The 25,075-nt window shown below is 40.1% G+C and overlaps 1 protein-coding gene across 1 annotated transcript in view; it reads left to right on the forward strand.

Annotated features, from left to right (window-relative positions):
- Positions 1-25,075, forward strand: part of LOC137767147 (formin-2-like) — a 336,850-nt gene that overhangs the window by 216,888 nt on the left and 94,887 nt on the right. The window contains exons 17-21 of the mRNA XM_068547882.1: positions 13,632-13,723; positions 13,885-14,014; positions 15,069-15,215; positions 18,116-18,175; positions 18,314-18,434. Coding sequence (XP_068403983.1) covers positions 13,632-13,723; positions 13,885-14,014; positions 15,069-15,215; positions 18,116-18,175; positions 18,314-18,434 — 550 coding nt within the window. The remainder of the gene's footprint in view (positions 1-13,631; positions 13,724-13,884; positions 14,015-15,068; positions 15,216-18,115; positions 18,176-18,313; positions 18,435-25,075) is intronic.

Genomic DNA, 25,075 nt, shown 5'->3' on the forward strand with positions numbered 1-25,075 from the left:
TTTTTTCTTTAGTGAATCAAATATTTAATATCAATTCAGAAATGTGTCCATAAAAATGTCCTTGTGTAACAGTTGAATTGTTTTTTTAAGATTCAGTTCCCTTTATCTCATAGTCAAGAAAAAAAAAAAAATCTTAAATAGTAAGACAAAACCAAACCTTAGAAGTGAATCTTATTAGAAGTTCAGTCCAAGAAAAAATATTAAAAAGAAGGAGAAAAAAAGTCCCCATCCATTTGTAATTAAACAGCTGTAATCCAATTAGAAGGAGAAAAAAAAGCAGGCAAGATAGCAAGAATTAGAGGTTTAAGTTTACACTTCTAGGGGTTGGATTTCACGGGCATAGTGGTAGTGATCTTTACTTACTGTCCTGGTTGACAGACCATAAACTTCAATCTGGAAAAGTAACCGGCACACGTTACAGGATGGAGCGTCCTCAGAGGTGTTACCTTAGCGAAAATGAACTGGATTAACTGTCTGTTCCTGTCACTTCCTAGAGGTATTACTGCATTCATGTTTTTAGCAGCATTTAATCATTAGTTTCTTCAAACAAATGTGCGAGGATTACTGACTTTCCTCACGGAGCTGTTTGAAAACCATACTCTCATATTTCATTGCTTCTTGGGGTTGGTTCCTGGAATCCCTGTAGCTCATTTTCAACTATAAACATGCTTAAGGTGAATTTCAGAATTAAAAAAGAAAAGCTTTAGGTCTTGAATCACTTACAGATTGATGCTATGGACTTCATAAAATCCAGAAATTATGTTTCTTTCCTGTTCATCTGGAATGTGACATTGTCTGCCACATGATAAAAGTATCGACTGAGTTTTCGATAACTGTGCTTCTCTTAGATAAACTGTCTCCAGTGAATTCCTGGGAAATGAAAGTTAGAATGATTAACACAACTTCACTGGAAATGAACGACACGGGAATGCTCACATACATTTTCCACCTTACTTTAAGATTAGATTTTAATTTGATTGCTGAAATCCAAGGGTAGACTCATTAGAGAACAGCTCTCCCAGCTGTTTGCCCTCCAGCCACTTGGCCTCTGCTTCTCAAAACCTCCTGGTCCCACCACTAGAACAAGCACTGACAAAGCCGCCTTCAGATGGGAAATTTCTACTCACCATCTCGTCCTAGTGAACATCACTGAACCTTTGTTCTCATCCCCTCCTTCCCCCTCTGTCATTCTTCCGGGTCACAAACCCTCCTGTTATAAACGCAGAGCGAACTCGCCTGTGGAGCACTTAGCCTGGATGTTCCACACACATTCCCAGGATTTACTCTCATCCCCTCCATGGAACATCGTGGAACTTCTGTGTCTGCTTTTTTCCCTTAGTATCATATTCCCTTGGAACCCACTAAGCACTACAAAGAAATATTTACCAAATGAATGCATTTATTTATGGTGAACATAACACTAGCTTTGACACGTTCTCTTAAACAGAATGTTTTTAAAAACATTGAGGTTTTAATCATTACTTAAATGATGGCATATATTTTAAGGAGAAAGAGGAACTGTGATCAGATGTTCCACACAGTTAATTTGGGGTCAGTTTTTACTTCTACATTTGAAATAAAGACTCTTGCTTTCTCGTTATCGGGACAGAAATCCAGGTCTCTGGAACCACATCACAGAATCCGCTCCCCCACGTAAAGCACAGGAGGGGAGCTGCTTGGGTCGACCTTGCCAGCAGCGTCAAGGTCACTGGCTTCCTTGTGTATCTGTGAGGGGACTTAGAGAGATTGTGCTCATGACTCTGTGGTGCTTCTTTCTTCTCCTGACCTCCTTTTCCCCACACACCCTCTCTTGTTTCAAATTACTAGACCCACTACTGATGTCAAGAAGTTATCCCTTGACATTTACTGCGTCACTGCACGTTGCGACATTTGCTCTTCAGGCTCCGGTGTTACCACTTTCCTTTCCTTTCCTTTTGAGTCTCTTTATTTAGGGAGCTTCCTGCAGAAGGATGTGTCATCCCGGATGGGTACCACCTAGACCAGGCTGTTAATTCTCAATCCTATCCATTCAGTGCTTTCTTTTCCTAACAAATATTTATGTTTCTGTTGACTGAAAAATATGCACAATCTAAAGGTTGAGAATTGTGTTTTATTCGGCAGACTTACTGAGGACTTAAGCCTGGGGTGCAGCCTCTCAGAAAACTCTGAGGGACTATTCCAAAGAGCTAAGGGAAGAGTCAAGATATACAGGAGAAAAAAACATGTAGTCGAACTTCAAAAGTTTATTGCTAATCACAAAGACAGACATCTCAAGTTAATGACCTCAGCACTATTCTGTGTATGGGCAGATGCAAGAGTCTGGGCTCATGGAAATCATTCCTTTGATGTGTACCTTAACTACCTAGGGCCAGTGTCCTGTTTTACTCCATCCTGAGTCCCCTCAGGGAGCACATGTGGGGATGGCCTGATGGCTGCAACATCCTTTGTTTACTGAAATGACAGCGACGTTCTTTGTCCACATTTCCTTTACCATCCTGAGAAGAAATTCATGGATAAAAATTTTTCTACATATATAACTTTAAAGATCTAATGTCTACACTCTAAAGTAGAAATAACAAAGTAATCTATAATATTATATGATGCTTGTAAATTATTGAACCAGAAGATATGATAGAGACAATTATTTGTCCTTTTATTTATAATCGCCTTGAATATGGCAGCTAAAATTACTTTTATCACCACTAATAGGATTTTCCAAAATGTTGAGCACTTGCTAAAGTTGAAGTAAGGTTTTTCTTAGATATGACTGGTAGCTCCATTTCTGGAAAGCTATGTATATTGTGCCTATTAAAATATAGTATTGAATATTTAATTAAATGCTTAAAATACTGTATATAGAAATAATAGTGTATATTAATACCTTGAAAAATAATTTATGCTTACACATTTTCTTTTCCAATTTATGCTCTTGTCTATAGTATGCTTCTAGGAAATGTGCTAGGTACCTATTGCTGCCCAGCCTCCCCCAGCAAGGAGGATATACTTTTGCGGGGTAGGTACAATATGCATAAATTTTTAATAATAATAAAGTAATTCAAGTGTTAACATTCAACGAAATAATAGTTTAACACAATATATATCATAAGGCACTTTAAGTCCTATCTCCTAAAAAAGAGTAGACTATGAAGGCTGTTGGGTTTGGAGAGGGGAGATGTGGTATGTCTGTAGCTGGGAGCACAGGTACTGCTTGAAAGACAAGAATAGAGGGATGATTGCTGTGTTATGCCTTTGCCAGAGTTCACACTTCCCGGAGAAATTCTGGTCCAATTACAGATTATTCAGCTCTCCTGGGGGGAAGTCTCTCCTGACACACATACATTAAACCTTTCCCAGCAATTTTCTGTGATAGCAGGCAGGCATTAGAGAAATGGTGCCATTGGCTAGCAACCACGATGAACGTTTGTGCCAACCTGGTGTCGTAAATCTTTGCTGTACTTTCTTTTATTATATATATATATATATATAATTGATTTACTTGTAATTATATATGATTTTATTTTTTTAACATCTTTATTGGAGGATAATTGCTTTACAAAGGTGTGTTAGTTTCTGCTTTATAACAAAGTGAATCAGTTATACGTATACATATATCTCCTCCCCCTTGCGTCTCCCTCCTTCCCACCCTCCCTATCCCACCCCTCTAGGTGGTCACAAAGCACCGAGCTGATCTCCCTGTGCTATGCTGCTGCTTCCCACTAGCTATCTATTTTACATTTGGTAATGTATATATCTCCATGCCACTCTCTCACTTCGTCCCAGCTTCCCCTTCCCCGTGTCCTCAAGTTCATTCTCTAGTAGGTCTGCATCTTTATTCCCGTCCTGCCCCTAGGTTATTCATGACTTTTTTTTTTTTTTTAGATTCCATATATATGTGTTAGCATATGGTATTTGTTTTTCTCTTTCTGACTTACTTCACTCTGTATGACAGACTCTAGGTCCATCCACCTCACTGCAAATAACTCAATTTCGTTTCTTTTTATGGCTGAGTAATATTCCATTGTATATACGTGCCACATCTTCTTTATCCATTCATCTGTCAATGGACACTTAGGTTGCTTCCATGTCCTGGCTATTGTAAATAGAGCTGCAATGAACATTGTGGTACATGACTCTTTTTGAATTATGGTTTTCTCAGGGGCTATACCTTCTTTAAATCCCTTTATTCTGTTGATGGTAGAGGAGTGTACTTAGACTAGGAATGTAATAGTTTTTGTAGAAGAGTTGCAGGTTTGGCCTGTGAGTGGTCATATAAGGTAGAGATATTTCAGTGGTAGCAAATGTTGATTGTTGTAGGTACCTGCTAAGAGCCTTGGTTACTCCAAAGCAGAGAACTGACTTGAAATTATTCATGAACAGGAATAGCATTGGATGGTTTTGACATTCTGCTTGAGGGGTGCATCATCTTTTCCTCCTTGTTGTCCATGATTGCAATAACTAACATTTAGCTCAGCGATTAATCAGTTAAAGGAGTAGTCAAATCTTTTCATAAGAATGTAAAATTCCTATCATTTTCCTTCACTGAACTTTGGAAAAAAAAAAAATGTCTCCTGCCATTCCAGTAAGCAAAGAATGTTGCCCATTGTGGCTGCCCCCTACATTAAGGGTGGAGAAAAATAGGACACTGGCCCCAGATAGCTGAGGTGCACATCAAAGGAATAATTTCAATGGGCCTAGATTCTGGCATCTTCCCATACACAGAAAAGCACTAACATCATTAACTTGAGATGTCTGTTTTTTGTGATTAGCAGTAATGTTTTGATGTTCAACTACGTGTTTTTTTGCTTGTTTTTTCAGCAAAAAGCCCCTTACTTCTTTGGAACAGTTCCTCAGAGTATCTGAAAGGCTATATCCTGGGCTAGAGTCCTCAGTAAGGTCCCTGAATAAAGCATAATCCTCACCTTTTAGGTTGTGTGGGGCTTTTTTTCAGCTGACATTTAGGAAGTTGAATGATTCCACATATATATTTGGCTCTGAAATCTTTGTTTACTTACCAATATATGGTGATTTGCCAATATATGGTTAAGTGTTATCTCAGGTCCCCTGAAGAGCCATTCAGCCCTTGACATACAACTTGAGATTGCTATGTGTCTATGACCACCATTGCTATGTGTCCTTGACCATCATTTTGCAAATTCCCCTCAGCCCTTGACATTTAACAAAATTCCAGTTGTTTGTTTTACCTGGGAGGAAAGATCTGTTGGACTGTAGTATGTTAGTCTGTGGACTATATAAAGTATATCTCTTGAAAAGCTACTTTTCACGATTAGAGGAAGTACAAGTCAACAAATAGTATAGAGACCACCCATAAAGTCTTGAATGTGTAATGTGTAAAAAGTATATTTTAAGTGGTTGTTTAATAATACAGAAGCATTTCCCCTTGAAATTGCTGAGATGTCCCCAGTCCAACACAGAAAAGGATATTTCATTTATAATGTACCTAACATGCATGTTTTTTATTCAAATAAAATGGGAGGAACTAACCATCAGATGGATGGTTGCCAAATCAGACGTTGGGGGTCAGGTATGTAACTAAATAGTTACAGGCTAAGGTGACAAGTGCTGGGATAGAGTTCTGTGGAAAGAACAGGACAGTTGCTGAAGAGGTGACAGTTACTTGATTTGGGGAACCCTGGGTAATCTTCGTAGAGAGGCAAGGTTTGGGGCTGTTTGCAGATGTTCTTATAAGCTTGAGAGTAGACATGAGGACTTTCCCAGCAGGTGGAGCAGAGTGATCTGGGGTGAGGAATTTTGTGTTGGAGGAAGTTAGCCCACAGGAGAGTTGGAATTGGATTTGGGAGGGGCTGAGACTGACAGGGATGGATGTGGAGTTGAGATGGGAAAGGGGGAAGTCTGCTCCTGAGGTTTTTTCAGGGCTGATGAGCTAGGAAGTGTTGCCTAACTGGACGAGGTAGGGAGAGACCGAAGTCGGCTTCTTTCCTGGGTGTCTGGACCAAGATTGGATATTCAAAGGAGGAACGTATTTGGGGACATAAAAGAAAAGATGAGCAGTGGGCTGTGTTGATTTTTTCTTTACTATTTTATTTTGAAATAATTGCAGATTCACAGGACACAACATACATAGTACACAGAGGTCCTGTGTATCCTTCACCCAGTTTTCCCCAGTGATAACATCTTACAAAAGTGTAGTACAGTGTTAAAATCTGGAAATTGACATTGGTATGACCCATAGACCTTTTTTCAATTTTGCTGGTTCCTCATGCACTCCTATGTGTGTGTGTGTGTGCGTGCGTGCGTGCACATGCCTCTATGTGTGTGTAGTTCTGTACAGTTTTATCACATGTGTTGATTTGTGTAACCATTACTACAATCAAGATACAAAATTGTTGGGAATCCCCTGGTGGCCCAGTGGTTGGGAGTCGGCACTTTCACTGCCAGGGCCCAGGCTTGGTCCCTGGTTGGGGAACTAAGATCCCATAAGCCCTGTGGCACAGCCAAAAAAACATACAGAATTGTTCCACCTCTGCAAAGACCCCTTTCCCCATTCCTAATCCCTGGCAGTCACTATTCTGTTTTCCATCTCTGTAATTTTGTCATTTTGAGTGTTATATAAATGGAATCATATAGGATGTAACCTGTAACCTTTTGATATTGGCTTATTTTCGCACAGTATAATTCCCTTGAGATCCATCCAAGTGTTGAGTGTATCAAAAGCTTATTTTTTTCCATTGCTGAATAGTATTCCATGGTGTGAACACTCCAACATTTGTTTCCTACATTGAGGGACATTTGGGTTTTCAGGTTTTGGCTATTACAAATAAAACTCCTATGAATATTCGTATACATTAAGTTTTTGGCGTGGATATAAGCTTTCTCATCTTTGCGATAAATGCCCGGCATATGTTAAATGTATATTTAGAATGTATTTTTAGGAAGCTGCCAAACTATTTTCCAGAACGTCCTCAGAAGCAATATGGGAGAGATCTAATTTTGCTGCATCCTTGGTACTGTCACCATCTTTTAAATTTTAGCTGTTGTAATAGATAGGTGTATTGTAATATCTCACTGTGATTTTAATTTGCATTTTCCTAATGGCAAATGATCGTCTTTTCATGTGTTTGTCTTCTGTGTGTTCTCTTTGGTGAGGTCCATGTCTTTTGCCCATTTTCCAGTTAGATTGTAGGCTCACTGTCACCCCTCTGAGCCACCTCATTGTGCCTCGTTGCTGCCGGGGGTGGGAGAAGTACCAGCTGCCCCCCAGGCACCGGGGCGGAGGTCGGGGAAGAGGGTCACTGAGTAGCATTGCCTCCTGCCAACCAGCTTTACCGCATTGCTGCCAGGTCGGGGGACGTTCTCTTCTTCACTCGGCCACACTGATTCCACAAGGGGTCAGTTTTTCTCTGGTTTTTGGCTTGAGTAGGACAAGTATTAAGAATGAGGTTTTTTTCTGCCAGACGTCCTTTGTCTAGAGTTGGTCCTGCATCCAGGCCTCTCCAGCACCCCACTGGGGATGAAGGAGGAAAGAAAACCCAGGAAGCTTACGGCTTTCCTCAGGTTGTGAGGTTCCCGGCCAGTTAGCCTTCCCTGCATTTTTCATAGCATTCCTATGTTTGTTTGTGGTCTTAGTTCCAGGACTTTTAGTTGCACGAAGGACTGGCAAGGAATGGGGTGTCCTCATCTTGGCCCCATGTTGGTCTTCAAGGCCCTGGGCCCCTTCAGTAGGCAGCCTGGGGCTCAGCAGCACTTCTGTAAAAAAGACATCTGTGTCAGCCCCTTGACATCAGGAGACGACAGGTGAAGGCTTGGACCTTGGCACCATGCTTACTAGTTGAGACCTAAGACTTAGCGTTCTCATCATACGATGGGGGTGATGCTGTTGGTGATAACCATGCCTGTTAGGGCTCTGTGAGGGCTACATGACATTGTACATGGAGAACACTTTGCAGGGTGCCTGACTGTTATCAAGGGCTCAACAAATAGGAGCTCTTGTTTTATCTACAGGTAAAAGAGACTCTTGGCTCTAAGATCATTTTTGAGCTTAGTGAGAGAACAAAAGCCAGATCGTGGGGATTCAAAAACCAAGCCCAAGATGAGAGAAGTCAGTTTGCCTCTGAGATTCTGAGCTGGAGAAGGAGAGGGAGGGCTGTGAAGGGCTCAGGGAATGATGGGTGGGGGAGAAGGGAGTTTGAGGCTCAAGTAGGAAAGAAAGGGCTGAGGGGAAGGGTGAGCAGAGAGAGGGAGAGATAAGCAGGTCAGTTACAGGAAGAGGAAGGTTGCTGCTGACGCTGGATCAATAGCACAGGAATAAAAATAAGAAAACTCCTGGAGACCAGGCACAGTCTCCCCTCAACCACCATCCAGCACAGAACCGGCTGCCTGGCTGCTGTCATTGACGTCACCAGACATTGTGACCTTGACTTCTCCAAAGTCAGACACCCACTGTTTCAAGGCCTGGTAGTTACTGTTTCTATTGCAGAAAGGAGAGAAAAGATGAGATTGAATGAGGAGATAGGACGTTAGGAAGAAATGAGTGACTTTGGAGTAATTTATATATAATAAACTCCATGCGTTTGTGATTATTTCATCAGATATTTATTAAACGTCTGCTTTATTTCAGGCATGTGCCCTGGTTGCAATGATGAAAACATTGACATTATCCTTGGGCTTATGGAGCTGTCTTTGTACTCTGGGAGCCACGCCTCCCAGACTCATTTCCAGTGGCGATGCCCAACGGGACTGTGTCCCCAGGAGGACCCAGGCTGGTGAGGAGGTGAAGGGCAGCCTCCCCAGAGCAGAGAAGAAGGGGTGCTGAGGGGTGAGACGTGTGGGGAATGTTCCAGACACAAGGCGCAGCATCGGTGTAAGAGGAGTGGGATCCACTTGAGGAACTGGAGGAAAGCCAGTGGGGACAGAAGCGCTCAGCACGTGCGGGCAGGACACAAGATGGGGGCGGGCGGCGGGCCACGGGGGATTCGCGGGCAGCCGGGGTCTGTGTGCTGATCTAAGAGTGAGGGTCAGCCGAGACACAGGCGTGAGGAGTGGCGTGGAGCACAGGCTCCGGTCCACATCTTTACAGAGTGACACTGCGTGCCGTGTAGGGCAGGTGTCATAGCTGGGGACGGTGACGGGGGCCAGGCAGAACGGGCGGGAGGGTGGTGGCCCTGGCAGGACAATGGCATTGGGAGTGGCCGGGAAGAGTGGCTCTGAGGCTTGGTGGCTCATCGGTGTCTGGCTGGGTGACTCTTTTCCACTTTGCCGTCATCAGGACCGCTGAGTGTTTTGGGGAAGAAAACATGAGTTTGTTTTTAGACTTTTTTGTCCAAGGTGCTTCTGAGCTATGCAGGTGAAAATGTTGGGGAAGCAGTTGCTTGTGTGGACATATGCAGGGGAAAGCGGGCTGTCTCGGAAACGCGGGCTGAAGACTTTTGTCGTGTGTGGGCTGGTGGGAGCGCGGGCCTGGCGGTGGGGACTGAGGAGGGCTTTTGGGGGTCTAGGGACAGGGGGTGTGATGCTGTGACCAGTGGGAGCCCATCCGGAGGCAGACATGAGGGCCAGGGCTTAGGCAAAGATTTAGCGATGAGACGTAGAATAGAAACACTGAGAAAATGGTAGAAACCGAACGGGGACTGGTGAGAGTCTGGCCTGCACCGTGTTCCCACCTACATCCCTTGGAACACCGGCTCCTTGGGAGCATTTCTATCCTGCTCTCTCTGTTTCCCTCTCACACACACACGTTTTATGATCAATTAGTTATAAGGATCGCTGTTAAAATGAAATAGTTTTTTCAACAACATAACTTCTGAGAGTATTTATTTAGTGTGTACCATACAGATATATATATAGATATAGATATAGATATAGAGATATATATATATATATATATATATATATATATATATATATATATATATATATTTGGCTGTACTGCACAGCATGTGGGATCCCAGTTCCCCAACCAGGGGTTGAACCCCGCCCGCGCCCCCTGCAGTGGAAGCATGGAGTCCTAACCACTGGACCGCCAGGGAAAGTCCTCACACAGCAATGCTTAATGAATCTCAGGACCCAAGTCAGTGTTCCCTGGAACCCTGCTTGAGAAACACTGGCTGAATGCCAGCAATAGACTCGGCATCAGGAAAGCACATCATCCCTCTCCACAGTCTCCTCTGCCCCTGCACCCCCTGCTCCCCAGCCCCGTCCTCTCTGGGAGCTACGGTTTTTCTCAGGAGTTGAAAGAACAGCCTTCAGTTGCAGGGCATGTGGGTTTAGGGCCGTGGAGGTCAAAATACCTGGTGAAATCCGGGGCTGGCAGCCAGGAATCCAGGTCGGTTCTGGCCAGCGGTTGAGTGAGGAGTGTGTCTGGGTGCTGGGTGCCATGAATCTTTGGTAACTGGTGAAAGCCTCCAACTTAGCAGCAATAGATCTATTTCATTTCTAGGCAAACAGGAACTCTTGAGAAAAGGAAATCCTGGTACAAACCTGCAGGTAATCGGGGTGGGAGTGGGAAGGGGGAGTGTGCAGTAAGTAAAGGAAGGTAGTTACCAAAAGACAGTCCCTGTGCTGGAGACTGAAATGATCTAGTCTTGTGAGACTGGGAGAGGGAAGGCTTGCTACTTGAATGTTTGGAACTTGGAAATTCCTTTATGTTGTTCATTGGTGTGTGAGTGTGTAGTTACTTTGCCCCTGTGTCTTTGGCCACAAGGAAAAATGAACCTATTTCCATAGATAACTCTCATCACCACTGGTATGGTAGTGTGGTCACTAGCATCCCCTTCTTATAGAGGGTTATATATAGTTTTAAAAAGCAGTGGAAGGTTGCTGTAGCAGGGTTGAGCAAATAAGATTGGTGTTATGAGCAACATGATGTTTTGTGTGGTGGGATTTTCCTTGAATCTGAAGCCCAGTGTGTATATTTTTATCTCCAGTGTCTGGTGTAGTGCCTGGTAAGCAATCGGTCTTTGATTGAATCGGTGGATGAATAAATCCCTAAAATTCATCCTTTTTAAAGCCCGACCCTACTTCAAACTCATGGACCAGAGAAAAACCCTTGAGACTAACTTCATTTTGGGGGTCAAACAAAGCCAGAATTATCAAGGTGACCTCTAGGTTCTGGTACAGATTTGTAGTCACTAGTTTGACATAGTTGATGGTTGCTGATAAGGGTAAGAATTTGGGGCCTTAACAGGTAGAAAATAATTGACTTTTGCTTGATCCCACATGTTTTGCAAGGAGAAAGCCGAGATGATGGGCAAGAAGAAGCAGTCGGTCTTGGTATACTGATGAATAGCAGAATTTGTAGATTTGATGAATATTGCTTAAAAACCTATGATGTTTTAGTCCTACTTCTTGTACCTTTACACACATAAGTATTCCTGCATAAGAGATGAATGATGGGTACCCAAAAGAGTTGTGTGGAATGGATGTACAGATGAGTGAAGTCATATGTACTTTTGCTGGGCATACCTTTCTTATTTCTTTATCTACCTATTTGTGTCCTAGCATTTGAAATGACTAATTCTGTCTCATGCAGGCATAGGTATCTATTTTGGACTCAAATTACCTCATAAGGCTTCTCATTGTACTCTCAGGATGATTCTGAACAGTTGGCATTGTATCATCATGTCCTCAGTAGTTCTTATTTCAAGTGTCCTGTCATTATATTTCGTCCTTTTACCTCCCTCTTCTCCCCAGAATTGGAGGCCTTCTTTTTTCATATTCAATTACTGTTTTAATTTTTCAATGTTTTAAAAAAATTACTGACTGCTAACTGCACAGTCACCCCTCGGTATCTGCGGGGGCTTGGTACCAAAATCCGCAGACGCTCAAGTCCCTTAAATGAAGTTGTGCAGTACTTGCATATAACCCCACACACCCTCCTGTATGCTTTAAATCACTCGATTACTTATGATGCCGTGTAAGTGCTGTGTAAAATGTTGCTGCAGCACAGTGAATCCAAGTTTGCTGTTTGGAACTTTATGGAATTTTCCCCACATGTTTTGGATCTGCATTTGGTTGAATCCACAAATGCGGAACCCACGATACTGAGGGCTGACCATACAGTAGTGAACGATACCAGTCACTAGGACCATAGCGAGACACGGCCTTCCTCCTCCAGAAGCTTGTAGGCATGTGTGTGCATCACCAGTGAGACACTGTGGTACGTGTAGCACAACACAGAGCGAACACAAGGTTCCGTGCTGTTCTAGAGAGAGACTGGTTATAATGGGGTCGAGGTGGGCAAGGCAGGCTTTGCGGTGGACGTCGTACCTTTACTTCCCGGTATCCTTTTGTCACATTACATTCTGGAAGCAAAACTGATCAAACCCTCAGAAGATCTACCGATTTGTCATCAAATCTTTCCACGCTAAAAGAAGCTTCCTTGGAGAAACTAGTCTTTGCTAGTTAATCCCATCAATAGAAAAACCTGCATTTCAGAACAATCAGTGAATTCAAAACAGAACATGCTTTGTTTAGAGGAAATCTGTAGTCTCTAGAAATTGGTCAGGTTCTGTCATTTACAGCAGTGTACGGCTGAGCTGCTTTTCTGTGTAAACAACAAATAATGGTTGAAGGGATTTTAATATCGGAGGGATAGACTCAAACCCAAGACAGGGTGGTCTACTCAAACATCTTAATGCACTTAGACAATGTAGTATTTTGGCTGTTTTGAAACAGCTTTGTGAATTACAGAGACAAGACTGAAAATAAAATCATCCATATTCTCCATAAAGAGTAAGTTTGCGTTTCTTGAAGCCTATAAAATCTTCTACCTTATGTTAAAATGCACAGGATCCTCTCCTATAAAGAAACAAACTTTGAACAACAAATTTTTAGCTTGAGATTTTAATTTTATTTATTTATTTATTTATTTATTTATGGCTGTGTTGGGTCTTAGTCTCTGTGCGAGGGCCTTCTCTAGTTGCGGCAAGTGGGGGCCACTCTTCATCGCGGTGTGCGGGCCTCTCACTATCGCGGCCTCTCTTGTTGCGGAGCACAGGCTCCAGACGCGCAAGCTCAGTAATTGTGGCTCCCGGGCCTAGTTGCTCAGCAGCATGTGAGATCTTCCCAGACCAGGGCTTGAACCCGTGTCCCCTGCATTAGCAGGTAGATTCTCAACCACTGCGCCACCAGGGAAGCCCAGCTTGAGATTTTAAAAGGTGAAAGAAGACACCTAGGAAGAAAAGCCTAGAGCCATTTTTGAATCAAAAAGAAAATTCAGAAGAATCAAAATCTTTTATTTTTGTTCCATGACTTAATAATTCAATTGTACTGTTCTTTCCCCAAAACAAATAGATATAAACAATGATTGCAGTAGTTAAATAGGCACTTCTCCCTTTAAAAATCTTTAACAGCTTTAGGATCAAATTACTTCCAAATTTAACTTGATTAATTTCTGAATAAGAAATGACACTTTAAAATGAATTTTTTGCATTCTAGAGAGTATTATAAACCACTAAAAAACAAGAGAGGGAAACTGCGTTGTTTTAAAGCATGCTGGAATAAATATTTTGCATGTCACTAACAGACAATAACATTCGGAAGATTTGGAGATGATCTCTACTTCAAACAGATGCTAAGAAATATGAAAATATATAGAGTTTTGCTGTATTTAAGATCATCATTATCTAAAAACCACTTGGCTTTTTTTGTTCCAGAGAGCACAGTCAGATGAACTGGAAAAAATTGAAAAACACGGCCGGTCCTCCAAAGACAAGGAAAACACCAAATCTCTGGACAAACCTGAGCAGTAAGCAGGGCTTCGGCCCCGCGGGCGGCGTCCAGGCCACGGGGGGCTCTTTCCATTCAGAAAATGAAGTATCTTCTGTGCATCAGTATCGTGAATGATGTGAGGATGAACGTGTTTATGTGCATCATCTTTTTCCTCTTAACTTGGCTTTATTTCCTTAGGTTCCTTTATGAACTGTCACTAATCCCCAACTTTTCAGAGCGAGTCTTTTGCATCCTGTTTCAGTCCACATTTTCAGAAAGCATTTGCTCAATTCGGCGCAAACTGGAGCTGCTACAGAAGTTGTGTGAGGTGGGTGTTTGTCCATGGGGGGCTGACGCTTGGGTTCTGATATTTAATTGTGTTCAGTCATGTTCGTATTTCAAACAAGTTGTCTTTTATTTACCATAAGTACTCATAAAATTTGAAAGATAGCAGTCCCACCAAAGAGAATGTATGATGACTGAGCATCAAGGTCAAAGCAAATGTGCAGGAGGGCGAGTGGACCCGGGACAGCGCTGCTGGGGCACGGTCACTGGGCGTCCACCCCCGCAGGCTTCTGTCCCCCTGCTTTCGCCAAAGCACAGTCTTCCCTTGTCACGGGCCTCTCCCTCCATCAGACTGCCAGCCAAAAGCCACGTGAAGGCGTTTTCTTTATTTTCCTCCATTTTGGGGAGGGCCCCTCAACAAATTGTTAGTGATTCAAACCAAATGCTTCAGGAACAGCTGTATGACTCGACAGAAGATAAATATTCTTCTGAAAACAAAGAACAAAGGCTTGGCAGAAATTACCAATATTAACATTTAAAACAATTTGTCAAAAAAGCACCATCCTTCCTGGCTATGGTAAATCATTTTGAAAAGTAGTAAGATGTCATGAAAGACACATTTTCAGAGGAAGTGATGTACAAATTCAACTTAAACTGTGTGTTTTGGAAGAAGTGAGTGTGAACCTTTCAGGGATAAATCTAAATTTGGAAATTAAACTTTATAACTGCATTTTGGTAGTTACACCTTATGCCAAAAATTTGTGTTGTACAGAGGCAGATACAGTTAGGCCAATTGCAGTGATATTATTTTGTGGTGGTTCTCATATCACAGCCATATTTGTTTTCCATGCAGTTATATCACAGAAATGACCTAGGCTGGTACATCTCAGCTACAGAAGCACAATCTGCATGCTTGTGGGTGGTGCAACTTTTTCTAAGTTATCTTTGGAGACACTGCTCTTAAATATACTAAAATGGGCACTGAAGAAGTTTGGTTGTGACCCCAAATTATTAGTATAATATGAATATCTGCCACTGACTTAAGATAATTCAGACAATACTGTGAGTGAGAGATTCTTCTTTATCCTGTTTTACAGACATTAAAAAATGGCTCAGGGGTCATGCAGGTTTTGGGTTTGGTTCTTGCCTTTGGCAACTACATGAATGGTGGAAATAAGACTCGGGGACAGGCAGACGGTTTCGGGTTAGACATCCTCCCAAAGCTGAAAGACGTCAAAAGCAGTGTAAGTATTTTGGGTGAGTGAATGTAGCACACTGAGGACTGGACATCTTGTTAAGTAATAAGTTTGACTGTAAACCAGTGTGATAAATACTTACGTCCCAAGGTCAAAATTTCCTTTGTGTTCTGAGCTAGATAAAAGTAGTGGCCACCATATATTTGTGATCTAGAGAAGAAGAATGTTTCCTAAAGTGAGTAATTTTGAATCCTCTGTCTAATGAATAATTGAGAAGACAATATTTTAAAATAAAAATAATTATTTTTTACTATCTTCCCCATGTCTGCTAATATTTATCTTTTTGCATCTGAGGACTAGTTGATTTCTATAAATTAGACAGTGTATGCATCACTTTCTTCTTCTCTCCATGTTAAGCAATGGAGGCCAACAGGCCCATGTTTTAAAAACAAAACAAAGATGAGTGAAAGTAGTTCATAAATAAAATTTAAAAGATGACCCTCTTTTTCTCTATATCATCCTCTCCTTGATACTGGTATGTATGGGAACATCTAGGTCCTTTTGCAAACCTGATTATTATTTTTTATTCTACTTCTGTAGTTGTGTTTGTTTAAAATTAACATCTAAGAGATTATGAGAGTATCAATAGAAATATAACATCAGGGAAACCAACACAGTGGTCAGAGTTAAAGTCTGACATTGTAAACTTAGAAAATAATAGAATTCTGTTTCTCTGACAAAAGAATCTTCACAAAGAACTATATGATGAAGGAAATGTTTTTAAAATATTGAGTTTAAGTGAACAATTGGCCTATAAAAATGAAAGTACAGAGAATTGGCCCTCCTAGATAAGGCAATAATCTCCCTGATAGAAGGGAGATATTTTTTTGCTTTTCTCTGCCAGTCAACAACTCACTGGTTTATTCACTCATATCCACTCATATGTTCATTGAACATTCCTTCATCTGGCTTCTATGAAATGCCAGACAGTGTGCTTTTCCATAATTGGGAAAAACATAGTCCTTGCTTGGAACACCAACAGCATATAATTTTTGTGATTTTTATGGTTATATTTCTTCAAATGGTGTTTTATTTGTATGATATACATTTTCATAGGAACCTCCAATATGTCAACATGATAAATCATTTATTCAAAAACAAAAGCTTTTTTCTAAACACATGGTAGTTTTTGAATAGTTCTTACAGCTGATTGTTGGATTGAAACAAGTAGTTTTTGCAAATAACATTAGAATACAAATAGCATCAATATAATGTTACTTATCAAAATGAATCTGAAATAGATTCTGATGATCATAATTATATATGAATAAGGGATTTTTTGTATTGATTGATGTATCTTATTCAATCCTCCTATAAGTTAAATTTCATTAATTTAAATAATTAAGGAATAATCTGGAAAAAATAATCAAGAAGCAAGTTTTAAAAAATAATTTCACTTGCATTCTCACAAGAGCTGTATGCAAAGTCTATTTGGTTCTTTCTGTATAAAATAAAGATAACTATATCTATATAGTTATATAGACCTGCATGGATGGAGCTGTTCCTTGGATCAGTCAGAATTAACTTCTGCTCAGCATGCCTGTCAGCAGGCATTTAATAAGTGTTTTGTTAATTGATTCAGGTATTGCTGATCATTTCACTGATTTGCAAGTTAGGAAAGACAAAGGAAGTCAGTTGCTTAAATCATTTTACAAGCAATCCTGTTTCTAAGAAATGTATTACTTTTATTATTATAGCTATATATTTCCTTGTAATATATGTATATAGAAGTATATATGGGGAGTCTAATAGAAATATTATCATGTCAGGTCAAACTTGATTATAAAGGGATGTTGTTCTTTTATTATCAATGGGGGAAAAATCATGGTTAGATTGAACATTCCAGGAAACAAAGTTTGTATTATAGGGTGTGTTTTTAAAATATGTATTTGGTTTCACACATTCTGATTATCTAATACTAATTTTGAGCAATGAAAAAATTAAAAATTAATTCCTCTAAATATGCCAGAAAGAAGGTGGAAAGCTCTTCTTTTTTTAAAAAAATTATTTATTTATTTATTTATGGCTGTGTTGGGTCTTCGTTTCTGTGGGAGGGCCTTCTCTAGTTGTGGCAAGCGGGGGCCACTCTTCATCGCGGTGCGCGGGCCTCTCACTGTCGCGGCCTCTCTTGTTGCGGAGCACAGGCTCCAGACGCGCAGGCTCAGTAATTGTGGCTCACGGGGCCCAGCCGCTCCGCGGCATGTGGGATCTTCCCAAACCAGGGCTCGAACCCGTGTCCCCTGCATTGGCAGGCAGGCGGATTCTCAACCACTGCGCCACCAGGGAAGCCCCTCTTCTTTGAAGATTGTTAGATATGAAACATTTTTTTTCTTTTGAACTACATACATTACATTATTTATAGCTGCATGGATATTAATTCCTAAATCTCAGTTGCTGACATAATTTATAATATGCATTTGCATTTTTAAAGCTCCAGCTTACTTGAAATAATACTTAACTGAAATTTTCTTAATCTACATACTAACAAGCCTCAATCAAACTTCCTGTTGGAGTGGTCCCTGTTGGTCCAGCCATGCAGAAATGCTGGTGATATTTAGTCATTTCAGTTTAGATAGTAGTTATACCTTTCAAAAATAAAACATAAAATTAATGAACTAATTGTCTGGTCGAGGAGGGTGAAAACAGAAAGGTGTGTACATCTGAGACCCTAACCTGAAACAGCTGTGCTTCCACGTGGGGCTTAGGTGGGAACAGTGGGGAAAACAAGACCGTCTGGACCGTTAAAGTAAGAAGAAACAGAGAACTTCACCTTTCATCCCAAATATTCTCATCTACATGTGTGGATTTACTGGAGTGAATTTAATTTAACATTGTATATTTAATAATTTAAAAAATATATTTCTACTCACTTTGGTCTCTCTGCCTAGGACAATAGCAGAAGCCTTTTGTCATATATCGTGTCCTATTATCTTCGCAATTTCGATGAGGTGAGACGGTTTTTACATAGAGTCACGTATTGTTATTCCTCATTGTTGAGCGATTTGGCCGTGTTTGTCTTCATTTTGTCATTCCTGCTGTTGTTCAGTCCTCATTCATTTAAGCGTTCTGTGCTTCCTGCTGATTAGGATGCTGGGAAGGAACAGTGTGTGTTTCCACTGCCGGAACCCCAGGACCTCTTTCAGGCCTCGCAGATGAAGTTTGAAGATTTTCAAAAAGACCTCAGAAAACTCAAGAAAGACCTGAGAGGTAACCTGCAATGTTAAAGAAACTCATGGTTTTTATTTATGCTTTTTTAATGAGGACAGACTTTTCAGTGTTTTTAAAGAAAGTAAAATCTTTTACATCCATGTAAACATTTGTGTGTGTGTGTGGCAAAAGAAAAGTTTTACCAATAATCTTATTCTTTTGTTGTTTAAAAAGTTATGTGTATTAGAAATTTAGTTATTGAATAGCATCTTGGTTATTTGAATAGCAGTCTCTTTCATCAGGGGCAAATTTGACTGTCTTGCTTTCACTTTATAGCCAAGAACATTTGTACATTTATCATGTCGTTGTTAAAAGATACATATTCCCTCCCACCCACCCTTGCTATACTTGTCCGAGATATTGTGGTGTGTAAACTTTCCTGGGAAGAAAACATCTTTTTTCACATATTTGGTCAAAAAACATGTGCATGTGTCATGCTTTTTTGTTAGTTGAGAAGCCTTATATCAAATCGTTTTGAAGAGAGTTTGAAATTCTTCAAAATGGTAAATTTAAAGAAAAGCACAAAAGCAAGTAGTTCACAGTTTTTTTTTTTATTTTTGTAGATAAAATCCCTTTCATCCCCTTCCCCTGCCTTTTTTAATGAAGTACAATTGGGTTACAATATTATGTTAGTTTCAGGTGTACAACAATATATCTTCATCTATTATGTACCGAAGTTATTACAGTATTATTGACTTTATTCCCTATGCTGTACCTTACATCCTTGTGACTTATTAATAACTGCCAGTTTGTACCCCTTAATCCCCTTCACCTATTTCACTCATCCCTTTTACCTTCTTTTCACGAGGTTTCTTCTTGCTGTGAAGTTGAGAACACCTCAGCTGTCGATTTAAGCATCTTTCTAACTCTTTAAGCACAGACAGGGATGGAGTAAGTTTATGTGAGATTTTCATTTCATGTTGTATCACTATATGAGAAGAGGCTTGGTTACCCCAGAAACCAAAAAGATGATAAAACTTTTTAAGAGATTCTATCCCAGTGTTGAAATGTTTATCTAAAGATACTGATCTGTAATCAAATTTATGGAGTTGTTATGTTCTGGTCACAGATACGTTTATATGGATTTAAATCAACATAGTAACGTTATATAATTTGCCCGTAGTTCCAAAATACTTAACATTTATTATGGGCCTGATGCATGAAAGGCCTTTGCTAGGTGCTGTGGGTACCAGAGATGCAATCGTCACTGTCAAGGAGGGGTGAAGTCCTGCTGTTTAGATGCTCCCCTGAGAGCATCGAATACGGGTGCTCATGGATAGAGCCCAAGAATGACTGCCTGTTTTTAAATAAATAACAATTAAAACTATGTTACAATTGTGTAATGCTACATTACTATGTATTTAAGTATGATATCTTAAAGGAATACACAACCCAAACCATTCATGTGTAGTATTTATCATACTTCAAAATACCAGGTATACTTCAAGATACCAGGTATCTTGGTTTGCTTATGAAATTCTCCTTCTTCTTCTTCTTTTTTTCTCCTTCTCCTTCTTGTTCTTGTTCTTGTTCTTCTTCTTCTTCTTCTTTCTTCTCCCCCTCCTCCTCCTTCTTCTTCTTCTTCTTTTCTCTCTCTCTCTCTCTCTCTCTCTCTCTCATGTGGTGTTGGGCATTTCTGGGGTTTCTGGAAAATACTTAACATTTTGACCACTTCAGTCTTGCAAAGCAGGATTTCATAGTTTACACATGATTTTATAAACAGGTGGAATGGTGATCTCATGAACAGGGGATTTATGTTGACTTTGGTTGGTGCTTCCCTTTGGAATGTTTTCTCATTCAGTTTTCATATCTACATGCTTTCTCACTATAGTTACATGAGGTCATGAAAATGGCAGATTCTCACAAGATGCAGAGCTAAAAAGAGAAATTTTTTTGAGAGGTATTATTTTGGATATAATTATCTTAAAATAATGTTCACTTTGATAAATGTAGCCAAATAATGATTCCTTTCAAGTGATCAAATTAGGTAATTCATTTCAGAAGATTCAAATAGCCTGTCCACTTTTTTTTTTTCAGTAGCAAGATTTTTTAAGAAAACTTAGAAAATGATACAATATATGTAAAGAGTTTTCACAATATTTTCCATATAATAAGTATCCAAAAATATTAGCTATTTATAATAAGGAAAAAATAGAATAAACAGTGTGACTAGTTTGATAAAGACAGATAAGCTATAACCATTCAGTCACTCATCTTCTGGCTCTGTCACTGTTTCTGCCTCTGCTTCTAGACTTAATTTTCATTTCAAAAGAAAGACCAAGAAATAATGCATTACGGCTCAGACAACTGAACCTCATTTTAGCATTTTGTAAGAGCGCCCGCTGTGTTTGTTGTCTGTACTTGTTCCCAAGATTCGTGCAGCTCCTTGGAGCTCCCCTGCCTGTCCAAGCTCAGTGACAGGTAGCTTTTGTTCTCTCCTTCCCATTAGCAGCTTCTCTTTTTTTTTTTTTAACATTTGAGACAGTTTTTATTAAATATACAAAAGCAAAATACAGCAAGCAAGCTCTAAGAAGGCAGGACGACATAAGGGCATTGTTTTTGGATGGTGTACAGCATGATTAAGGTTAACTTAGATTTTAACAAACCATGAGCATAGATGGCTCACTACATTTTGTTTCCCTTAGTAGTTTTAAGATCTACCTAGTCATGAGTTTATTATTTAAGAAATTTTTCTTCTCCAGAATATAAGAACATGATAACCAAAGAAATTTATTTAGGAAAGCACTGTACGATAAAATTTAACTTATTCATTCTTTTCCACGTCAAGATGTTCTCCACATCTTCCACAATGTGCATAGTCTGTCGTACAGAGTGAAGTAAGTCAGAAAGAGAAAAACAAATACAGTATGCTAGCACATATATATGGAATCTAAGGGAAAAAAAAAAAAAGAAAGTCATGAAGAACCTAGTGGCAAGACGGGAATAAAGACACAGACCTACTAGAGAATGGACTTGAGGATATGGGGAGGGGGAAGGGTAAGATGTGACAAAGTGAGAGAGTGGCATGGACATATATACACTACCAAACGTAAAATAGATAGCTAGTGGGAAGCAACCACATAGCACAGGGAGATCAGCTCTGTGCTTTGTGACCACCTAGAGCGGTGAGATAGGGAGGGTGGGAGGGAGGGAGGGAGATGCAAGAGGGAAGAGATATGGGAACATATGTATATGTATAACTGATTCACTTTGTTATAAAGCAGAAACTAACACACCATTGTAAAGCAATTATACTCCAATAAAGATGTTAAAAAAAATAAAAATAAAAAAAATAAAACTAATGTAGGGTAAAACCTTCACTCCAATCCCACAGATCACCTTATGTGGTTAATACTATTTTCCAAAAACAAGCAGAACAAGCAGCAGAGTTGTTTACTCCTTTTAGACATTTAGCTTTAAAACAATTAATTTTAGTCAAAGTAAAATTGTTCTAAGAAAGCTATTCAACATATCCAGAAATAGAACCCCATTTTCCCTCTTAGCATTGCCCCAGAGTATTAGTTCAGAACCATCTGCTAAGCTATAATACTAGTGCCAGAGACTCATTAGCTACTGGTCTCACCACAGGTCAATTGCTGGTTTGAGCAAAAGAGCTTAAATTATTTGAGATTAACATTATTAGTAGCCTCCCAAAAGGATGACTATAAATACTTTCATTCACAATGCTAGACAAGTTATAGATATTTCTATCTTTCCCCTTTGAAAAGAGTATTGATTTAAAATATTTTGGCTGTCAAAACTTGTAGCAGCTTCTCTGGATGCCAAGTGATGGCTTCTGTTCCAGTTCCTTTCTTGGGTCGAAACAGTTCCACTCGCCACATGACACAACTCCGCATGCACTGAGCATGGAGTAATTAAGTTCCTGGAACTGGGCAAGAATGTTCTCACACACATTCCTCCCTGTATCCTCTACCCTCCCCCACCTTCAGTATCTGACTGAAAGTGTTTAAAATTCATTACCTATATCTTTCACAGACGTTGAAATAATGTCTCTGTCCAGACATATTTAGGAAAAATCAGTCCTTTAACTTGTTTGTATTGATTTATATTTGTTTGTAACAATTGTATTTATCATTGTAAATTTCTGATTTTATTTATTTTTGTTCAAGGAAAGAAAAAATGATGTTATAAGCTTAATTAAAATGCAACAAATAGCTTTTTTTTTTTTTAAATTTATTTATTTATTTTTGGCTGTGTTGGGTCTTCGTTTCTGTGCGAGGGCTTTCTCTAGTTGCGGCAAGTGGGGGCCACTCCTCATCGCGGTGCACGGGCCTCTCACTATCGTGGCCTCTCTTGTTGTGGAGCACAGGCTCCAGACGCGCAGGCTCAGTAGTTGTGGCTCACGGGCCCAGCTGCTCCGCGGCATGTGGGATCTTCCCAGACCAGGGCTCGAACCCGTGTCCCCTGCATTGGCAGGCAGATTCTCAACCACTGTGCCACCAGGGAAGCCCCCCAATAGCTTTTTAAAAATAATTTTTTATTATGATTTTAAAATGAATATCAGTTCAGCATGGAACATCAGAACACTGAAAGTGCAAACAGGAAAATACATTTATGTATGTCAGTGTAAATAAGCAATCAACAATTTACAATAGGAACAGAAAACAATTTTATTTGAGCCAAACTGAGGGCTATAACCTGGGAGACAAAAAGTCAAGAAGCACTTCAACTGTGTTTTGCTGGACTACAAAGTGGGGAACTGCAAAATTATGTAATTTGTTTGTCAAGAATTAGGATTGGAGGTGCAAGAAATAAGGGTGATTGTTAAGCAAGGACCCATGGGGTCCGAAATGGTTGCTTAGTTACAAGGGGAAACCTTGAGACCATAAGGTTGGCAGCTGTCAGCAGATACTATTTTGAGAATGACTGCTGGTGTCCTTGAGTTTGATACAGTGCAGAAAATTCAAGTTCTTGGGATTTCCCTGGTGGCCCAGTGGTTAAGAATCTGCCTGCCAATGCAGGGGACATGGGTTCGAGCCCTGGTGCGGGAAGATCCCATGTGCCGCAGAGCAATTAAGCCCATGTGCCACAACTACTGAGCCTATGCTCTAGAGCCCATGAACCACAACTACTGTGTCCATGTGCCACAACTGCTGAAGCCCGTGTGCCTAGAGCCTGTGCTCTGCAACAAGAGAAGCCACCACAGTGAGAAGCCTGCACACTGCGGTGAAGGGTAGCCCCAGCTCGCCACAACTAGAGAAAGCCCGCCCACAGCAACGAAGACCCAACACAGCCAAAAATAGATAAATAAGTGAATTAATTAATTAACTTAAAAAAAGAAAATTCAAGTTCTCAGTAATACAGGAACATGTCTGAAACCATACCTACAATGACACTAATGAAAGAAATTGAAGACAACACAAACAGGTGGAAAGATATACCAGATTCTTGGATTGGAAGAATTAACATTGTTAAAATGACCATACTATTCAACTCAATCTACATATTCAATGTAATCCCTATCAAAATACCAAGGGCATTTTTCACAGAACTAGGGCAAATAATTTTAAAATTTGTATGGAAACACGAAAGACCCCAAATAGCCAAAACAATCTTGAGAAAGAAGAACGGAGCTGGAGGAATCATGCTCCCTGACTTCAGACTATACTACAAAGCTACGGTATTCAAATCAGGATGGTACTGGCAGAAAATCAGAAATATAGATCAATGGCACAGGATAGAAAGCCCAGAAATAAACCCATGCACATACGGTCAATTAATCTATAACAAAGGAGGAAAGAATATACAATAGAGAAAAGACAGTCTCTTCAATAACTGGTGCTGGGAAAACTAGACAGCTACATATAAAAGAATGAAATTAGAGCATTCTCTAACACCATCTACAGAAATAAACTCAAAATCAGTTAAAGACCTATATGTAAGACCAGAAACCATAACACTCCTAGAGGAAAACATAGGCAGAACACTCTGACATAAATTGTAGCAATATTTATTTTTGGATCTGTCTCCTAAAGCAAAGGAAATAAAAGCAAAAATAAACAAATGGGACCTAATTAGACTTAAAAGCTTTTGCACAACAAAGGAAATGATCAATAAAATGAAAAGACAACTTACGGTATGGGAGAAAATATTTGCAAATGATATGACCAGTAAGGGGTTAATATCCAAATTATATTAACAGGGACTTCCCTGGTGGTACAGTGGTTAAGAATCCACCTGCCAATGCAGGGGACACGGGTTCGAACCCTAGTCCAGGAATATCCCACATGCCACAGAGCAACTAAGACTGTGCACCACAACTACTGAGCCTGCACTCTAGAGCCCAGGAGCCACAACTACTGAGCTCGCATGCCACAACTACTGAAACCTGTGTGCCTAGAGCCTGTGCTCTACAACAAGAGAAGCCACTGCAATGAGAAGCCCATGCACTGCAATGAAGAGTAACCCCTGCTTGCCGCAACTAGAGAAAGCCTGCACACAACAATGAAGACCCAACACAGCCAAAAATAAATAAATAAATAAATAAATTTTTAAAAAATTATATAAATAGCTCATACAGCTCTACATCAAAGAAAACAAACCACCTGATTAAAAAGTGGGCAGAAGACCTGGACAGACATTTTTCCAAAGAGGACATACAGATGGCCAACAGGCACATG

Source organism: Eschrichtius robustus, chromosome 7, assembly GCF_028021215.1.
Source record: "Eschrichtius robustus isolate mEscRob2 chromosome 7, mEscRob2.pri, whole genome shotgun sequence".
NCBI lineage: Eukaryota > Metazoa > Chordata > Mammalia > Artiodactyla > Eschrichtiidae > Eschrichtius > Eschrichtius robustus.